Source organism: Taurulus bubalis, assembly GCF_910589615.1.
Source record: "Taurulus bubalis genome assembly, chromosome: 6".
Lineage (NCBI taxonomy): Eukaryota > Metazoa > Chordata > Actinopteri > Perciformes > Cottidae > Taurulus > Taurulus bubalis.
The window spans coordinates 23,593,139-23,610,910 of record NC_136594.1 but is presented as its reverse complement, the minus strand read 5'-3'; the positions used below and the strand labels follow the sequence as shown (position 1 = coordinate 23,610,910).

The following is a 17,772-nucleotide window of genomic DNA, read 5'->3' as shown; positions in this document are numbered from 1 at the left end:
CCCCTGTTGGTCAGTAGAGAGAATTTTTAAGGCACTTCCGCATTGGCTTCAGTCGACAGAATTGGAGGTTGCCGCCTGCTAGCAGCAAACAACTATTGCAATGTAAAGATAGAGTAGGGCAGAGACATAGCTGGGCAGGCCATGCGTGCCTTTTAGTGCACGTTAGTGCATGTGGGCCCCACTGTTTAGCACACGGCCGGTGCTTTGCACTGCTCTCATACGGCACTCTCGACCCACAACGTAGAAGTGTAGAAGTGTAATGCCCAACCTCTGGTGTTCGCTCTGTTAGCACAGTTTCCAGTTAGCGCTGTTAGCAGCTGCCACCTTATGCAGAGCTGTGCGGAGGCCACAGATATGCTCTGCATTTTGTAAACCTTAAAAGTGAAACATATCCTCATTCAACAGTTTGTATGATATCTTATGAAAAGTTACACCTTGTTTTGGGGGGTGGGGCGGTCTTGTGGAAAACTAGCAACACGTGTCTTTTTCTATTTCAAGGAATATTTTGAGGAACGAACAAATGTCTCCTAGCTGAAAGATTGCTGGTTGTTGAAACCAAACACAGCAACTCCCGTCTTTCCCGTGTGTGCGTTTGCAGTCTTTAAACACCCTCGTTCAAGATTACTTGGATAACATATTTTTGTGAGTTATCTACGAATGCGTAGACGAGACCAGCCTGAAAAGTTATTCTTCCCACACTCATCCCCTTCAAATGTGGCTCCTAAAACATTTGTATTTTTTCTTTAATAGTGTCAGTTTGAATTGTATTCCAAGTTTTCACACCTAATCAAAAGTCCAAATCATCCATATTTTTAAACAAGGCAATCCATGTTTCTAGCATAATCTACTTCACTACTGTCCATCTGTAAACTTTAATCTAAAAGTGGGGTGCTCCTAGAGATGAATGGAGATAATTATCAGCTAAATCTGCAGCTCCACTCGGCTTTACAGAGCTTTATGGAGCTCATTGTTTGGCTGGCCGGTCCGCAACAGACAAAGTTAGCAACTCGGTGGTCAACATCGTGGGGCATTTAGCAGCTAAAGAGCAGTGTGGGAAATATTGGATGTTGCTTGTAATATAATGGCTAAATAAACCAAAGTCTGCTTACACGCTGTGTTCTGCCGCCCCAAAGTGACCAATAAATCAGTTATTTAGCTTACTTTCAAACATTAGGATTTGGCATTTTTGCCTCAATTCAACAGAGGACAGTGTAGAAATGGGGAAGAGAGGTATGACATGTACTATGCACACATGGAAAGCAGGAGGATGATTGAAGGTGATTTTAACAATGCAAAATTCCAGAAATGAGCAAAAGGACAAATAAAAACTGATTGGTGGAAGAAACAAATGTGAACGGAGCGAGGCAGACTAATACAACACTGGTGATATACAGGAAAAAAAGAAGGGGAAAACCCCAAAGACAGAAAGTCAAACAACCACAAGAGGCGGGAACTTCAAAATAAAACGGGAAACCAAGGTCATGACAGCCCGGCTACAGCGACAAAGCAAGGAGAAGCTCGGATTACTTAAGTCTCTGCTCAGGTAGACATTACTATATCTTTATATTGCAAATAGTTGCTCTATTAATGCTCTGAATCCTATATATATTGCGTATAAGGACCAAAAGCAAATGGGATGGCAGAGAAAGGTTTTTTGTGTGTGATTTGTTATGTGTTGGTTTTAATTTAGTTCTTTTGGTGTAACTGAAGTGCGAATACAAGGTATGAGTACAGGGCATGTGCCAGCTTCTTGCCCACTGGAGACAGTTATTGGCTCCAGTTCCTCTGACTTCAACATGGAAATAACTTCTTGGATAGCAGTATGTAAGGGGATTGTTAGTTTCTACATCCGCATGACAGGAACACATTTGCATGTGTGCTGATACCCACGACGTTGCGTCCGCTGCACAGGTGGACATCAGTTTGGGGATGGAGAGCGGTGACCTGTCGGACTTTGTGGATAACGTGGAGTGGGAGTGTCACGGCATGCCGGCGGTCCGAAACGTCAGGATGTACGGCTGCTGCTCCGACCCTTACACCGACATCACCTACACCCTGCTCCTGAAGCGCCGCTCCTCTTTCTACATCTTCAACCTGCTCCTGCCCTGCTTCCTCATCTCCTTCCTGGCGCCGCTGGGCTTCTACCTGCCGGCCGACTCGGGGGAGAAGGTTTCCCTCGGGGTGACGGTGCTGCTGGCGCTCACCGTGTTCCAGCTGTTGGTGGCCGAGAGCATGCCTCCTGCAGAGAGCATGCCCTACATAGGTTTGAGTTATTCTCTCTGCATTCTAGTTTTGCCTCATTATTGAACGATAGAAAATACACAAGAATAAAAATGTTGGAAATGGGCTTTCATATGAAACTACTTTCTGCATCTTGGACATAAAAGAACTTCCATGGCATGTCTTTCCTGATCCTTGCTGTTTTATGTGAATGCTCAACTCCGTAGGCTACAAATGAGAACTATGTGTTGTCTGTCCCCTTCATGCATGTCCTGTCCATTGTCCTCTCCTCTAGGGAAGTACTACATCGCCACCATGACTATGATCACGGCCTCCACGTCGCTCACCATCTTCATCATGAACATTCATTTCTGTGGCGCCGAGGCCAAGCCGGTGCCCCACTGGGCCAAGGTGGTCATCATCGACTACATGTCCAAAATCTTCTTCGTCTACGAGGTGGGGGAGAACTGCACCACGTCGGGGAGCGAGAAGACGCCGCTGTACCCGGAGGAACCCGCGAACAGCGACGACGACGACGGCCATTTCCACGACTACGACGGCGGCCCGCACGAGTACAGCAACGGCCACGGCGCGCGTCTTCCCGGCAAGCATCACAAAAGCCGGGCCAACGCCAACGGCAACGCCAACAATAGCCGGCGCCAGTACAACCACAGCAGCAGCCACGCCGCCAGCCTGGAGCGGGGCGAGGGGAGAAGAGAGCCCACGCAGCGCTACCACCACGTCGGGAGGGTCGAGCTGGACTACAAGGCCCTTCCTCATCCCCGAACCCTCCAGACACTGAGCGGGGGAACGAAGGAGCAGCTCCTCTACCCCACGCAGGAGCTTCCAGTCCCAGCCTGGCCCCGCTGCCGCCCCTGCCTCCAGCATAAACAGGTGCGTCTCCGTTTACCGCCCACTTATCCGATTACCCCGTCTTCTTCTACAGTTTCGTTCGGCGCTCGCTCACGGGTCGTCCATGTGTCTCGTCCTCAGGTGGTGAAGAACATCCAGTACATCGCCAACTGCTTCCGCGAGCAGAAGGCCACTTGTGTCAAGGCCGCCGAGTGGAAGAAGGTCGCCAAGGTGATGGATAGGTTTTTCATGTGGATATTCTTCATCATGGTCTTCCTCATGAGCATCCTCATCATCGCCAAGGCCTCCTGACAGCCTCCGTCATCTTTTTACCAGTCGTCCTCCCGTCATCCTCATTTTTACTTTTAATGCAACACCAAATAACTGTTTTATATGCGTGTCAGTTGTGTGTTGTGTGTGTGTGTGTGTGTGTGTGCGGTTGTGCGGGTTCATTGTTGCTTTTTTTTGTTGCTTTTGGACATAAAGAGGAAAAGGTCACCCCGCACAAGTCATCCGTGTAACCGTGCGAGCGCGGGGAGTTGGTCAAAGCCTCTCGGTTAGTTCACGTCAGGTGTGCTTGCATGTGTGACGGAGCAGTGGAGCGGTAAGACAATCCAGGCCTCGCCTCGAACACGCATGGACTCTCCATTATGGATGAGCGAACAGACCGACATCCAGCTATAGGCGTCTCATTACTTACATTACGTTTTAGGGCGAATGGGTGATGCGGTTTTCCAGAGTCAGTTACAATGAGAGCACCAGCAGATTAACCTTGATAGGAGACACGCCAGGTGAATAAGGGGGGAAACAGGCTTACTAATAGATATCAGCATGAAACGTCCACAGCGGATTACTTACATTGAGACAAGTATTTGTTTTAATTACAAGTTTTCTGAAAATGTTACGTTTAAATATTCAAATAGGGCATTATCTAATGCTGACTTTTGGTAAATTTAGGAGAAATCTACGGATGCAAATAGATAAAGTTGTAAATTAAACAACTAAATGTGGGTTTTTATCTCCAAATTTACCAGTTGCTGGAAAACCATATTTTTGCCTGGGATGGTTCCATTTATAAAGCAACCTCATATATGATCAACAAGAGGGCGAATCCCAGTGATCATGAGCCTTTAGTGTTGTTGTAGTCTAGATGTTTAAAAAACTGGTTTACATAAATTGCGAAGAAATTGAGATAAAGAGTGAATGTTTACTTTTCTGACTCACCTTTTAACTCAATATTTAAACCTGAAAGCTTACTACCTCCAGAGCGTAAACGGTGAATGTACTGTACCTTTAAACGCTCCGCTCATTGGTCAGGTAAAAAAACTTTGGTATTGAATATTGTTTTACTCTTATTGTCCCAGAAGCTTTACAATACAAATCAAATCAAATTTGTTTTAAATGATGAAACTGTCAATTTCTGTATTTTATTTTGTTTTTGCATATAAAAGCTCTTTTCATTGCTTCATACACTTTTTACATATTCTGGGAAGTCATTCTCCTCGATCTGTTTGGAAAGATGAACTAATAACCAGCAACAGGAAGGTGAGATTAGGCAGATGCATCTGTTTAGGAATACTGAAATGTATATAGTCGTTACAATCATATGAGCCATCATTAAGTACACACACACACACACACACACACACACACACACACACACACACACACACACACACACACACACACACACACACACAGTGTGACGGGCATGATGCTCTACACACAGATCAGCAGGACAACAGCAGGCAGGCGAAAGTCATCTGTGAAGTTTGTTATTATACTATCCTCTTCTTGATACATGTAACAGTACAATTGTTTAAAGAATAGGTTAAACAATTCTCTAAATTAAGACATTAGTTGTAAAAAAATCCTTCGATCGAAAAACAAAGAGAACGTGAATAAGAGCATTAGTGATGATAACCTAAACATGTGTAGTGCCTTAAATATACAAATGTAGTTAAATCAACATCTCAGTGCCTTGTATTGTGTGATTTGTAACATCAATTCTAATTTACTAATGAAAAACATCATCCAATATTCATAAATAAACCAGGCTGAATGTCTTAAGGCAGCGTTTCAATAGGTAATGAGTCACAAAAAGAGTGATATAATAGTAACGCAATCATCCATTTAAAATCCACTCTCAATCATTGCTCTTGTGTCTGGGGCACAACAGAATTGACTGCAGACAGTCTGAGGTCTCCGCAGCACATCGTGATAGGAACAGTCAATAACGTGTCTGGTAGATGACATCACACAGACTGACCTCCGTCTACTGGAGTACGTCCACCAATACACACTGCAGGCTTCATGTATCAACTCACAGTTTAAGTCTAGAACATCTGGAGAAGTAAAACTGTTTTCTAATACATTTCTAGCCATTTCAGTGGCAATGTTGGTCTGTTGGTCGGTCCACTACTTCCAAACTGAAATATCTCAACACCTATCAAATGTGTCCCCATGTACTTATGTGCACACTTTCATGAATCCCTCAGGAAGAAGAAGGAAGGTGACTCCTCTGGTTGCAAAAAGAAGTCTGATTGTACAGAAGTCAATGAGAAAATGACTCAACTTCTCTTAATTTATTCCCTCAGTAAACATTGTAAACATGAGTTTTTGGTCTCAATCTCTAGTTTCAAGTCTTCTTCATTACAGCATGATGTTCACTTAGTAAATTATCCTTCATTTAGAGTCAAATAGACCATGAAGAGGAGTGTGCTTTTGGGCGGGGCTTACTGTGATTGACAGGTCGCTGCTGCTGGCAGGGCCGTACACGTCGTCTCTACGTCACTCCTCCGCATTACAAATATCATTGGTTGCGATTAAAACAACAGGCAGTCCACAAACCAATGGGTGACGTTCTGATGACTACGTCTACTTCATATATACAGTATATGGTAGAAGCACATTGCCATTGCCAGATAAGTGACAACTTTCTTCTGATTTGTGTTTGTCTTTTTTCTTTGTTTTGTCTCCAACCAACACTGTGCCGTCACCGTGATGTTGGCTGTAAAGGGTCTATTGATCCCTGGTGGTTCCTAAATGACAGCTCATCACTTTTAAGATAAAGAGACACAACAATCAAATGATAAGACTTCTGGACTTTGATCACACCCCACACACCCCTGTTGTGCAGAAGGCGATCCCTGCCTGCTTCCCAGATCTTTGCCCCGGCTGGACCAGGACCTCTTGTATACTCAGAGATAAGATCTGCTGTGCTGAGTGTTTCAGAGACAGACTATTGCTCCACACGGTATCCAGACTGATATTTAAAACACGGTGATGCCGACGGTTAGAGTTCAGAGGGGTGTAACACATCATAGGGCCGGACACACCCACAGTGTTGGGATCTATATAGCAACGTTGTGTTCTCTTTTGTTCTTCTTTATGGAGGCAAGCGACCAGAATCAGCATGTCTTCCATCAGCAAGCAGCTGTCTTCTATCAGCTGTGCAGGTATTGCCATTTATGTTCTTTTCTTTCAACGGATCCTTTCTGTCTTTCTTTCTTTCATTTGAACTACTGTCACGATCAGATTTCCACTTCTCGATTATTATTAACATGATCTAAATCCTTTTTTGTCTCTTCAGGCAAGAGGCCGTCTTCCTCCTCTGGTGAGATCAGATTGGTTTTGCTGGGGAGGACTGGCAGCGGGAAAAGCTCCACCGCCAACTCCATCTTGGGCCGCAAGGTCTTCGACTCAAAGGTCAGCAGCTCCTCCGTCACATGTCGCTGTTGCACGGTCTCCGGAGAGTTTCGTGGGCGACACCTGAAGATCCTGGACACTCCGGGGCTTCTGGACACCCACCAGACTCCGCAGGAGGTGCAGAAGGAGTTGAGGAGGAGCGTTAGCCTCCTGTACCCCGGGCCCCACGTGTTCCTTCTCGTCATCCAGATTGGGAGGTTCACTCGGGGGGATAAGGAGGTGGTGCGGCAGATCAAACAGGCAATAGGATTCAATGCTTTGAGTTTCTCCGTGGTGGTTTTTACCCATGGAGACCTTCTGGAAGAGAGGACGTCCATAAAGCATTGTCTCATAGACGGGTCCAAGGATCTCGCCGAGCTGGTGGGCGAATGTGGGGGCAGGTACTGTGTCTTCAACAACCAGAGCTCCAAGAACAAGGAGCAGGTGTCAGAGCTGCTTGCCTTAGTGGACATCATGATGCAAGGTAATGGAGGAACGTGCTACGGCAGCAAGATGCTCCAGAAAGCAGAGGAGGAGCTGAATCTGGAGCTGCAGGAGGAGAGGCGGCTGCTGGATGAGAAGGAGGAGCTGTTGAAAAGGAAGCAGGAGACAGCCATAAGAGAGCTGTATGAAAAAGAGCTGGAGCTGGTTCAGCAAAAAAGCAAGAGGGAGACGGAGGAGCTGGAGAGAAAACAGGAGCTGGAGAAGCAAAAGGGGGAGAAACTGGCAAGAGATCTGCAGGATGCCTTTCGGCGAGTGGTGGAGGAGTATGACAAGAAGGAGAAGGAGAGGAGGATACAGGAGATGATGAGAGTGATGGAGATACGTAGAGAGGAGGAGGAGAAGAGGGTCGCTCTTCAAGAAACGCTCGATAGAGTCACCAAAACGCTCGAGGAGCAGGAGGTGCAGAAAGAGAAAATGGAAAGAGCGATGGAGGAGAAGTGCCAAAAGGACAGAGTGGAAAATGAAAAGAAAGAGAGAGAGAGGGAACATCAGCGAATAGAGAAAGAGCAGGCCATCAGGCAGCGGGAGGAGATGAAGAGAGACGCTCTGGAGAAGGAGCTGGATGAAGTCACCCAGTGCTTGGAGGAGCAGAGCAGGAGGGAGGGAGACAGGAAAAAGCAAATGGAGGACCTGCTCCGATGTGAGAGGGTGGAGCACCAGAGAGCAAGGGGCATACAGATGGAGAGTCAGAGAGCGGAGAACAGGAGAATCATGGCCCTCAAGCACGAGCTAAAAGTCATCAGAGTGAAGGTTGAGCAACAGAAAGCGAGCGAGGAGAACCTCAAGAGGCAGCTGGAGGAGAACCTGCGGAGGGAGAAGGAGAGGTGCGACATGGAAATGTCTACTTGGAAAAAGCAGTTTGACAAGAAGTCGTGCAACGAGACGACCCAGAAGAACTCTGCAGAGAAACGCAGCATGATGACTGCTGTGGCTGGATACGCGCAAGAAATGGGACTCGTGGGGCTGAACGCCGCTCTAGGGAGCGTCGGCGCTCCCTGCTGTATACAGTGACGTGAACATTTCTACAGTGGATTTATCATTTTAAAGCACAATTAAACTCATTGTTACTGTGAACAACTGTATTTTCAAGCATATGTGTAAAGGTACAATACTGTGACTTTCAAATTGTTGTTATTATTACACTCAACCATCAATTCCCACTTGGGAAGGACATTTAAATGAAAGCAACGTGATTTCAACAAAATGGATTTAATTCCAGAGTGTCCTAAATCGGCACATGCACAAAAATAGTACAAACTCTCACAAATGCTAGAGATAATCTGATTATCAACTCCCGCCCTCTGGTTTGGACTGTCTGTCTCCATCATCTAGACCTGTATTCAAACAAAACCCTGTTGCCATTAAAGATCAAATATGGCTTGAGTGCTATTTTAAGTGTTCCTCACCGGTGCTCCAACTTCAGCTGTGCCATCTGGTTCTGCCCCCGGGCCAAAAGGTCTGCTTTTATCCACAGCAGTGTCTGTCTGTGTGTGTGTGTGTGTGTGTGTGTGTGTGTGTGTGTGTGTGTGTGTGTGTGTGTGTGTGTGTGTGTGTGTGTGTGTGTGTGTGTGTGTGTGTGTGTGTGTGTGTGTGTGTGTGTGTGTGTGTGTGTGTGTGTGTGTGTGTGTGTGATAGAGTAAGCTGTCTATGGTCAAATGAGGCTACAGCAGCTGGTTAGCTTAGATTAGCATACAGACTGGAAACGGGGGAAAACAGCTCGCTTGGATCTGTCAAGAGGCAAATTGCTCGTGGTGTTTCAGCTGGTTGTCCGGCAATCACAAGATCATGACAAGACGGAGGAAGAGGAAGTTACCTAAAGGGATAGTTTGCATTACATGAAGTGGGGTCGGATGAGGTATTTTTCCAAAGTCGGTGCCGTAGTTTAGAAAGGGTTCAAGAGTACCAGCACGGGATGCGTTACCCAACATGTATTTGAATATATGATTGAACAGGTGTCAAAATGTTGCTCTTTTGTCATTACAAACGCAATTCCACGTAAATCCACTCAGACAGATGTGTGAGTTGGGTCTCTTCACCTTCTCGCTCATATATCTGCTGCACAGAGGACTGTGGATCCAAACAGAAAGGCACGCTGGCTTGCTACTGTGGACGCGTAGGACATCCTGGTGTTTTTGGCATACTGCATTCAATATATCATGTATTGGGACATGCAAAATCTTTGTCTGGCATACTAAACAGAATGGTAGTATGGTTATTGGAGCGCATAGAGCAGTTATTCCCAAAGGGAAATATTTGGGTCGCCAAATATTTTTGCAGAAGTTCTTCCATCGTCTTTCATTAAACATTTTACTGTATATATTCAGTGCATCTTTGAGCCACATGAAATGTAAATTGTTTATGAAATGATTATACAGCCTGTTAACTTGAATGCATTTATTTTTGGTATAATTTATACTGTCTTTAACATGTAAATGTTTTCAGTGACATACATAAAACAAAGTTGTGGTTTATCAGACGGTGTCTCTTCTAAATGGTTAATCTATTCAAGATACATAAGGTGATGTGGAAATAGCAGCAAAAATGGTCAGGAATGTTCATTTACGCACAAATTTACTCTTGTCACAATTTAAAAATAAACTTTCTTGTGAATCGCATCACGATGGTTGACATTTTTATAAAGTTGATCCCTAGAAAAAAAGTTTTGCATAGTGTGCTGTCCTCACTAAAAGTTAAATATGAACCTAAAACATGTTGATCTAACTGTAAGTAGATGACTTACTGATGAAGCCAACTTTGTGGACTTTAAGGCAAAGGATTAAAAGGATTGTACACTGAGATGCTCACTTATGAGTCAATAGGCTCAACAGGAACTTCCTGAACATCACTTCTTGTTATTGACAATATTCCCTATTGGCTCACGTCCTCCTCAGTGTAGCGAATCATAATCCTCAGTAGGTAGTACTAAAGGACACTGACCCCAACACACTGATTCCAAGCATCTCTTGGGGATGGTAGTTTTAATGTTGATTTTCCTTCTTGAGAAGATTAGCTTAGCCCAGCCCATGCTGAGGAAACCAGGATCTACATGTGTGCTGTGAACGTCCGTCTCCACGTCGCCACACTCTCGGAGCATTTTGTTTGACGCGGATATGTTTACATAGTAGTTACTTGAAAGCCCGGTGCGTCTCTTACAGATTCGCCGGCATCAGACGGCGAGGGGCCGTGACAAAGCGTATGTGTTTGAATCCTCGGGAATGAGAACGTATACCTGTGACGACCCTGGTTGGATTTCAGCTGAGGTCCATGCAATTCCCCTATTTCTTTCTCTCTAAGCCCATGTTTCCTTTCTACATAGTATCTGCCAAATAAATCAATTTCTTCAAGTTCAAACGCGACCATTTACACTTTGAACTTATCAGAGCATTGTTCATGTTGGAGGACACAAAGCTAGTTGACTTTCAGAGTACAAGATATTGAAGTTATAAATGCTCTGTGATTGGTGGCTTTGTCTCATCAGTGTGAGTTCCAGGTCGGCCCATGTGAGGGGATTGAAATGTGGGCTCATTTGTGGATGTCCCGCTACATTCTGCACCACGTCTGAAGACTTTGGGGTCATCGCCTCCTTGGATGTTAAACCCGTCGAGGGCGACAATGGGGGCTGTCACGCCAACTTGTGACAGCCCCCAGTGCGAGGCACCAGAGTAAGTCTAGACCACTGAGTGGCAAACATCCAAAATACATCTATCCTTTGCTTTCGGTGCACAGCAGATAGACATTTAAAAATAGATGCATGAATGAACTCTGTGTTCTGTAATAACAACAGGTGCACTGAAGAGGCAATCAGAAGGCTGTCGCCCCGTTAGTGTCCGCGTCCCGGGTCACGTCAGGGGCCTCGAGGACCGCCGGCCTGCTGCCAGCTGTGACCCTGACGCTGTGACGAGAGCCTTGGTTGAGACCCGTCTGCTGGAAACCCTGGGGGGACGATGACCAACCGGTCATGCAGGCGTGCGCCTTGTGACGTCTTAAAGAAATCTGCAATCCAAATGCGGAAATGTTGTGTTAATGAGATGAAAAATGTAAAATAAGATTGATTGTAAATTTGCATCATCAGAATTTTTTTTCAAGCAGAAACATGTTAGGTCTAGTTTATTTGTACACTCTTTCACCAAGAAAACAACTTGAGAAAGTAAAGTTAAAGAAAACATCTACATGTAGACCTACTGCTGAAACAATGGTGTGATCTCAAATGTAAATGAAATGAAATATATAATTAAAAAAAGGATAGCATGCACTATTCAGACTAAAAAGTAATTTCTATGAGGATAATCTGGAAATCTATTAGCCAGACAATTGCAACCAAAAGAGACGAGACGACGAAGAATCCTTCTCATTGAGAGAGATACCAAAAACTACAACGACGCTCTGATAGCCTTAATTGTTAAAAAAGATGAAGAACCAGGAAATTATAGACCTGTGAGTTTGATTATAATGTGGACTGCAAACATCCTAAAAAAGATTTTGACTATGAGGCTGGAAGCCATTACCACGCTTACATGGAGATCAGGATTCATAAAGGGAAGGTGATCCGTAGACAACATCAGACGTCTGTACATCTTAACGTTCAATCGGAGGAAACCAAGCTGCCTTCTCCTCGGATGCTCAAAGGGGTTTCATCGGGTCCTTGCGGCACACCATCCGAATATTTAGGTTTGGGGAAGCTTATATTAAATGGGTGAATGTAGTGTATTACAATCCATGAGCAGTGATAACAAACTGAACACAACATGTGTATGTCCGCAGATGATATTCCATTACTTATCAAGAACCCTTCCTAACGTTTGAGTTGAATCCTTAAAATATCAGGCTATAACATAGATTGGCAAAAATGTGAATGCATGCCCATATCAAGAATTGATCTATACATGACAGTTTAAATGGATCCCAAGTGTACTACAATATTTGGGCATTACGCTGTGTTCAGATATAATGAGCATACTTTTTATTAATATGGTCCCTTTAACGCAAAAAAAATGAAGGCATATTTAGATAAATGTAAATTGATAAATCTCACCTCATGGTGAATTATCATTAGCCTTATTAATAAGTCCACAAAAGTAAATTCAGGGAATGGGTCGAACGAAATAAATCCTGTATGAAGAAAATACATTGAATATCATGTTGTTCACACAATATCAGTCATAATGAAGTAAGGCGAAGTGAGGCGTGAAGGATGACGTCATTGATGATGTCATTTTCAAACACATCCTACATGTGACACGTGTGTGTTCAGGTCGTTTTCAGTAATGAACAGATGGGTTTCTCACCCTTGTTTTAGCTTATTCTACTGTTCAGCACTACCTTGAGATCAGTCAATGCAATAATTCCTCATCTTATCATGGAATAATATAGTGAGATTGTGATCTACAATTAAACATGTTTTTATTGTTAATAAGCAGGACGTAGCAGGATCATTTTGCACTAAAATCTGAAAATACTTTTCATTTGTCCAGTATTTAATTCACACACAAATACCATACAGCCATGCGGTTATTTCATATAGACTATTTATTAAACAGAACACATACAATATCGTGATATAGATACATTTGTCTACTTTAGTTAAAAAACAAAATTTTATTAGAGTGTATTGTTCAGTGCAATATTTGCCTGCTGTATTTAGCCACAGTGCAGAAATATAAAGCTTCCTTGTTCGGAAAGGTGCTGTATAAATAAATAAATAAACAACAGTCATTATAGTCCGTTGTCGCCCTGCAGGGTCTCACTTTAAGCAGCTCGGTCCGTAACAACAGGACTAATGTCGCAGTGGGACCTACAGGAACACGGAGCTCATTTAAAATGTCTCCGTCCTCTCTGTCAAACTTCCCTCTGCGCCGCGCGTCTCTCGCCGTGGTGTTGGCGCAGCAGCTGGTGCGCGAGGTGAAGTCTGCTGTGCGCTCGGAGCAGCAGCACAGACCCGACTGGAGCAGGGCGCGCGCTCGAGCCTCTCCGGGACTTTGTTTTCTTTCTGTCGATGTGAACGAACGGATGGCTTTCTTCTCGTCCCTCTGTATTTATCAAATGGCCGAGCGCGGGACCGGGCAATGAATAACACGACCTGCTCGGCTCCGGTGTCAGCCGGCGGCCGGGAGGAGTTCCCGGCGCACCGGGCTCTGACGGGCTGCGTCCTGGCGCTGCTCATCGTCTGGACGCTGTTCGGCAACTTGACGGTGTGCGCCGCCGTCTGTCGCTTCCGGCACCTGCGCGCCAAAGTGACCAACATCTTCATCGTGTCGCTGGCTCTGTCGGACCTCCTGGTCGCCGTGCTGGTGATGCCGTGGAAAGCCGCGGCCGAGGTGGCCGGCTTCTGGCCGTTCGGCGGCTTCTGCAAGACCTGGCTGGCCTGCGACATCATGTGCTCCACGGCCTCCATCCTCAACCTGTGCGTCATCAGCGTGGACCGATACTGGGCCATCTCCAGCCCGTTCCTCTACGAGAGGAGCATGAACAAGAAAGTGGCCTCCGTGATGATCGCCGTGACCTGGACGGTCTCCGTGGTCATCTCCTTCGTGCCCGTGCAGCTCAACTGGCACCGCGCGGACGCGCTGGATCCGGCCGCGGAGGACGCGGCGCCTCGCGGCGAGAGCGTCCACGGGAGCTGTGACTCCAGCTTGAGCCGCACGTACGCCATCTCCTCCTCCCTCATCAGCTTCTACATCCCCGTGGCCGTCATGATCGTCACGTACACCCGCATCTACCGGATAGCCCAGATGCAGATCCGCGTGATATCCTCCCTGGAGCGGGCGGCGGAGCACGCGCAGAGTTGCCGCTCGGGCGCACCTGAGCGGTGCCCTCACCTGTGCGCGAAAATGGGCGCCAACTCATATCAGTCGCCCGTCCGTCTTCATCCGGACTCTCCGCGCCCTGCTGAGGCCCACCGGGAGCTCAGAGTCTCCATCAGAAAGGAGACCAAGGTCCTCAAGACTCTGAGCATCATCATGGGGGTGTTTGTGTGCTGCTGGTTGCCATTCTTCGTCCTGAACTGCGCTCTGCCCTTCTGTCCCGGGCCAAAGGCCCCGGGGGCCCGGCGGGGCCCTCACTGCGTCAGCGAAAAAACTTTCGACGTCTTCGTGTGGATCGGCTGGAGCAACTCGTCCCTCAACCCGGTCATCTACGCGTTCAACGCCGACTTCAGAGACGCCTTCCTGCGCCTGCTGCGCTGCCGCGGACGCGGCAGGGTTAGCTCGGTGGTGGGGACGGCGATGGCGAGCAACGAGGCCGGACGTCCGAGGCGGGAGAGCGCGCCCAACGCGAAGCGGGACGCGTCCTGCGCCACGACTCTCAGGGGGAGCGAGGACAGCGGGAACACGACGGTGACGGCGCTGTGCCACCGGGGCACGGCCGCGGGGCAGGTGGCGGACACCGAGGAGAGCCGCGACCAGGACGGGCTGACGCAGATCCCGTTATAAGGGTGAAGTCCCGCGGGACAACACATGCAGGGACCGTGGGACGCGTGAGCCTCGGGTAGGAAATAAGAAGCATTGAAGCAAGGTTCATCCAGAGGTCATCAGTGTGAACAAAAAGCTTTATAGATTACATCATACAAGATAATGTTCACCATTCATATGGACAACTGTGTTTTCACCATCCCGTAGTAAATCTTCTGGGATATATATATATTTTTTAAACGTTGTGGGTTTTATAGCTTGTTTATGTTCACATTTTACCCAACAAACATTTGTCAGTCTTTATGAAATGCATAACATTTTGTTTTGGAGTTTGTAAAATTCAATGTGGAACGCATTCAGGTCCAGATCAGGATATAACGAAAGCCCATCAGCAAGATTAATAAATGGAGAGAAAAAGTTAAATCAAGTGAAAGAGGAACTCAAAAGTAAAAAAAAAGCCTAATTTCCTTCTCTTTTTCCCCGTCATGTGACCATTATTTGGGTCATTTTGTTACAAACAGAGTATATAGGTTAGACACCTGCAGGATGGTCAAAGTCTTGAATCGAGCCGGGACAGGTGCAATCAACTTTCCCACATTCAGAGTTTTTACATAGTATTTAGATTAGAATTGATGTTGTTCATTGACCTCATTCACATTTGCTAAATACACATGCATATAGTTCATGGGGATAAAACTGTAAACTTTCACAGTGTGTCTTCCATTCGAGGCCTCTGCCCGCCGTGGAGAGACAGCTATCATGAGGTCAGGGTTTCTCTGAATTTCTAGAAATGGGATTATGTAACTAGCTCACATTAGCAGCTGTGCCATCTTGTGTGGATGCACTCTGTCCCTCACCCCCCCCCCCCCCCCCCCCCCCCCCCCCCTTTATCCACTGAAAGAAACAAACATGAATAATTTCTAAAGGTTGTTCCTGTGAAAGATGCCCCAGCCGGCGAGAACACAGAAGCTTTTACGATGACAACCCCGCTCCGCGATGAACTCTCCACAGATTAGCATCTGTTCATTCCTGTTTAATGAGACCTCCTTGTTAGTCTTGGATGTGAACGCGTGTGGTACAGCCTCAAGGAACCACGAGTCTCAACGGAGCCGACCAGATTCATGATTCCATCCTGAGCTTCAAATGCTCGGGTGGTTGGGATTAAGTTACCGTTACAGGATGTAAAGGAATAGTTCTGTCTGGAAATGCACTTTTTCACTTCCCTGTGTAAATGTGAAGCAACAGCCATCAGCAAGTCCGCTTCCCACACAGGAGGAGAAACGGCTAGCGGCAACTCGACCTGCGATTACCCACAACACCTTTCTCTTAAGTAGGTTTCCAGTTTTTGAGGAGAAGACTGATGTCACGCTCATGTCTGTGAGGTGTTTATGAAGCTACAACTGGAAACAGGGAGACACGGCCATCCTAGTCCTGGACAAAGATACAAAATCCACCGACTAGACTTTTTTTGTCTGTAAAACAGGTAAAAAAATGATTTTGCAGGGTAATTTTTTCAAAGTTACGTAAAAAAAATGGAATTGATTGTTGTTGTAATTCTCATTTCGACCACAAGAGGGTTAAAGTGCAATACTATCCCACGTTAGGTTAGGTTCTCCATACACTTCTTAATACAGCCAATGATATCGCTAACACACGATATATAACACGGTGTAGTTGTGCAATTCTCAATACAGCCTCTTGTGGCCGAATCGAGAATTACAACAACAAACCCACAGAAATGTTGTCTCCTACCACTTGTTTTAACAGACAAACATAACAAAAACAATTCAGACCAGATTTAGAAAATGGATCACCAGATTTTTTCCTCTCTCGCTTCCCTCAACGTAGTTTACTTTGTGTGCCGGACTAATTCTTGGCCAGGAGCAGCTACCAGGCAACCAGCAGAGACTCCAGGAAGTTAGGTTCTCTCCCCGCTGAGATAGATGCCTCATTCACGCTGTTCTGTTTTGCCTCGACTCGACTCACCTTTGGTACCAGGTCCTTTTCTACTTTTCCACTGCAGATAGTGTCGGCGTCACATGAAACTGAAATCATCCTCAACGCTGCACTTGCTGAATCCTTTCATCAGCTACCAAACAGAGGGACGTCTTCACTTTATTAATCATACAATGTTTTGCTGGTTTCCATTTTTTTAAATGTGGGTCGAGTGAATACAAGAATTGAATACAAGAACAGCTGGAGACAATTCTCTCTGACCAGAACCGAAGGTTGCCAGCTGGTCTTTTGTTACCTTTTGACAGAGCTACTCTAGCTAAGCTAAGCTAACCAGCTGCTGACTCCAGCTACATGGTAAATGTAAAGAAGACCGGAAAGCAGGATCATGGATCTTCTGCTGGCTCTGCGATAATTCAATGTGATAATGTATAATGTATCGTCCTTTAATGGAATCTCATCGTGATAAAATCACATCTCAAGATGCACAATTAGGTCGTCTAAACTGAGAACACACTAAGTCAAATTTCTCAGAAAATCGGATTATTTGGGATTTAAGTTCTTAAATAAATGAGAAACTACACCATTTATTTCTTGAATAAGAAAACATGTGATATCTTGATATACATCATAATCCAGCTATGAAATGACCTATATCGGGATAGAGGCTTTGGCCATATTGCCCAGCACTACTCTCACCAAGTAACAGAACAATTGTATTTTCCATAAATGTCAAACTATTCCTTTCAACTCCACCACATACTATGGACCCGTGCAACAGCTAATAGACGTAGTCTTAATTTCCCATTCCACTGAAAATGTATGCAGTTATCACATGTATTGTCTCTATTACACCGGTGATAACACGTTTATTCTGCAGGAGTGAGAAAACCGTCTGCAGAGCGGGAGCGTGTGCAGCCTTTCGGTATTTGTGGTGTAATGGGCTTGTAACCTACATAGGACATCCATCAGCTGTAAGCGTCTCCAACTGTATGTAATAATAGCCACCATACCAAAGAGGATGAATAAAACATAGGTCAAATACATTTTTAAATGTGTGTCTCCCATTTACAGTCGTCGTATGCAGGTCACTGAGGGAGAGAAGCCATCACAGGCGCGGGGGTCCCTTCTCTGAGGAACGAGGAAGTGA

At 45.7% G+C, this 17,772-nt stretch overlaps 2 protein-coding genes across 2 annotated transcripts in view; both read left to right on the top strand.

Moving 5' to 3' along the window:
• chrna9a (cholinergic receptor, nicotinic, alpha 9a) overlaps positions 1 to 3,384 on the top strand; it is a gene marked incomplete at both ends in the record, with an annotated part of 5,542 nt that extends 2,158 nt beyond the window's left edge. The window contains 3 exons of the mRNA XM_079219061.1: positions 1,912 to 2,263; positions 2,516 to 3,114; positions 3,214 to 3,384. Of these exons, the coding sequence (XP_079075187.1) occupies positions 1,912 to 2,263; positions 2,516 to 3,114; positions 3,214 to 3,384 (1,122 nt within the window). The remainder of the gene's footprint in view (positions 1 to 1,911; positions 2,264 to 2,515; positions 3,115 to 3,213) is intronic.
• A 9,941-nt stretch (positions 3,385 to 13,325) lies between these two features.
• Positions 13,326 to 14,690, top strand: LOC306737512 (D(1) dopamine receptor-like; the record flags this gene model as incomplete). Its single annotated transcript, XM_079219245.1, has 1 exon — positions 13,326 to 14,690. One exon carries the CDS (start codon positions 13,326 to 13,328, stop codon positions 14,688 to 14,690), a length of 1,365 nt encoding a protein of 454 aa, XP_079075371.1.
• Positions 14,691 to 17,772: the final 3,082 nt, after the last annotated feature.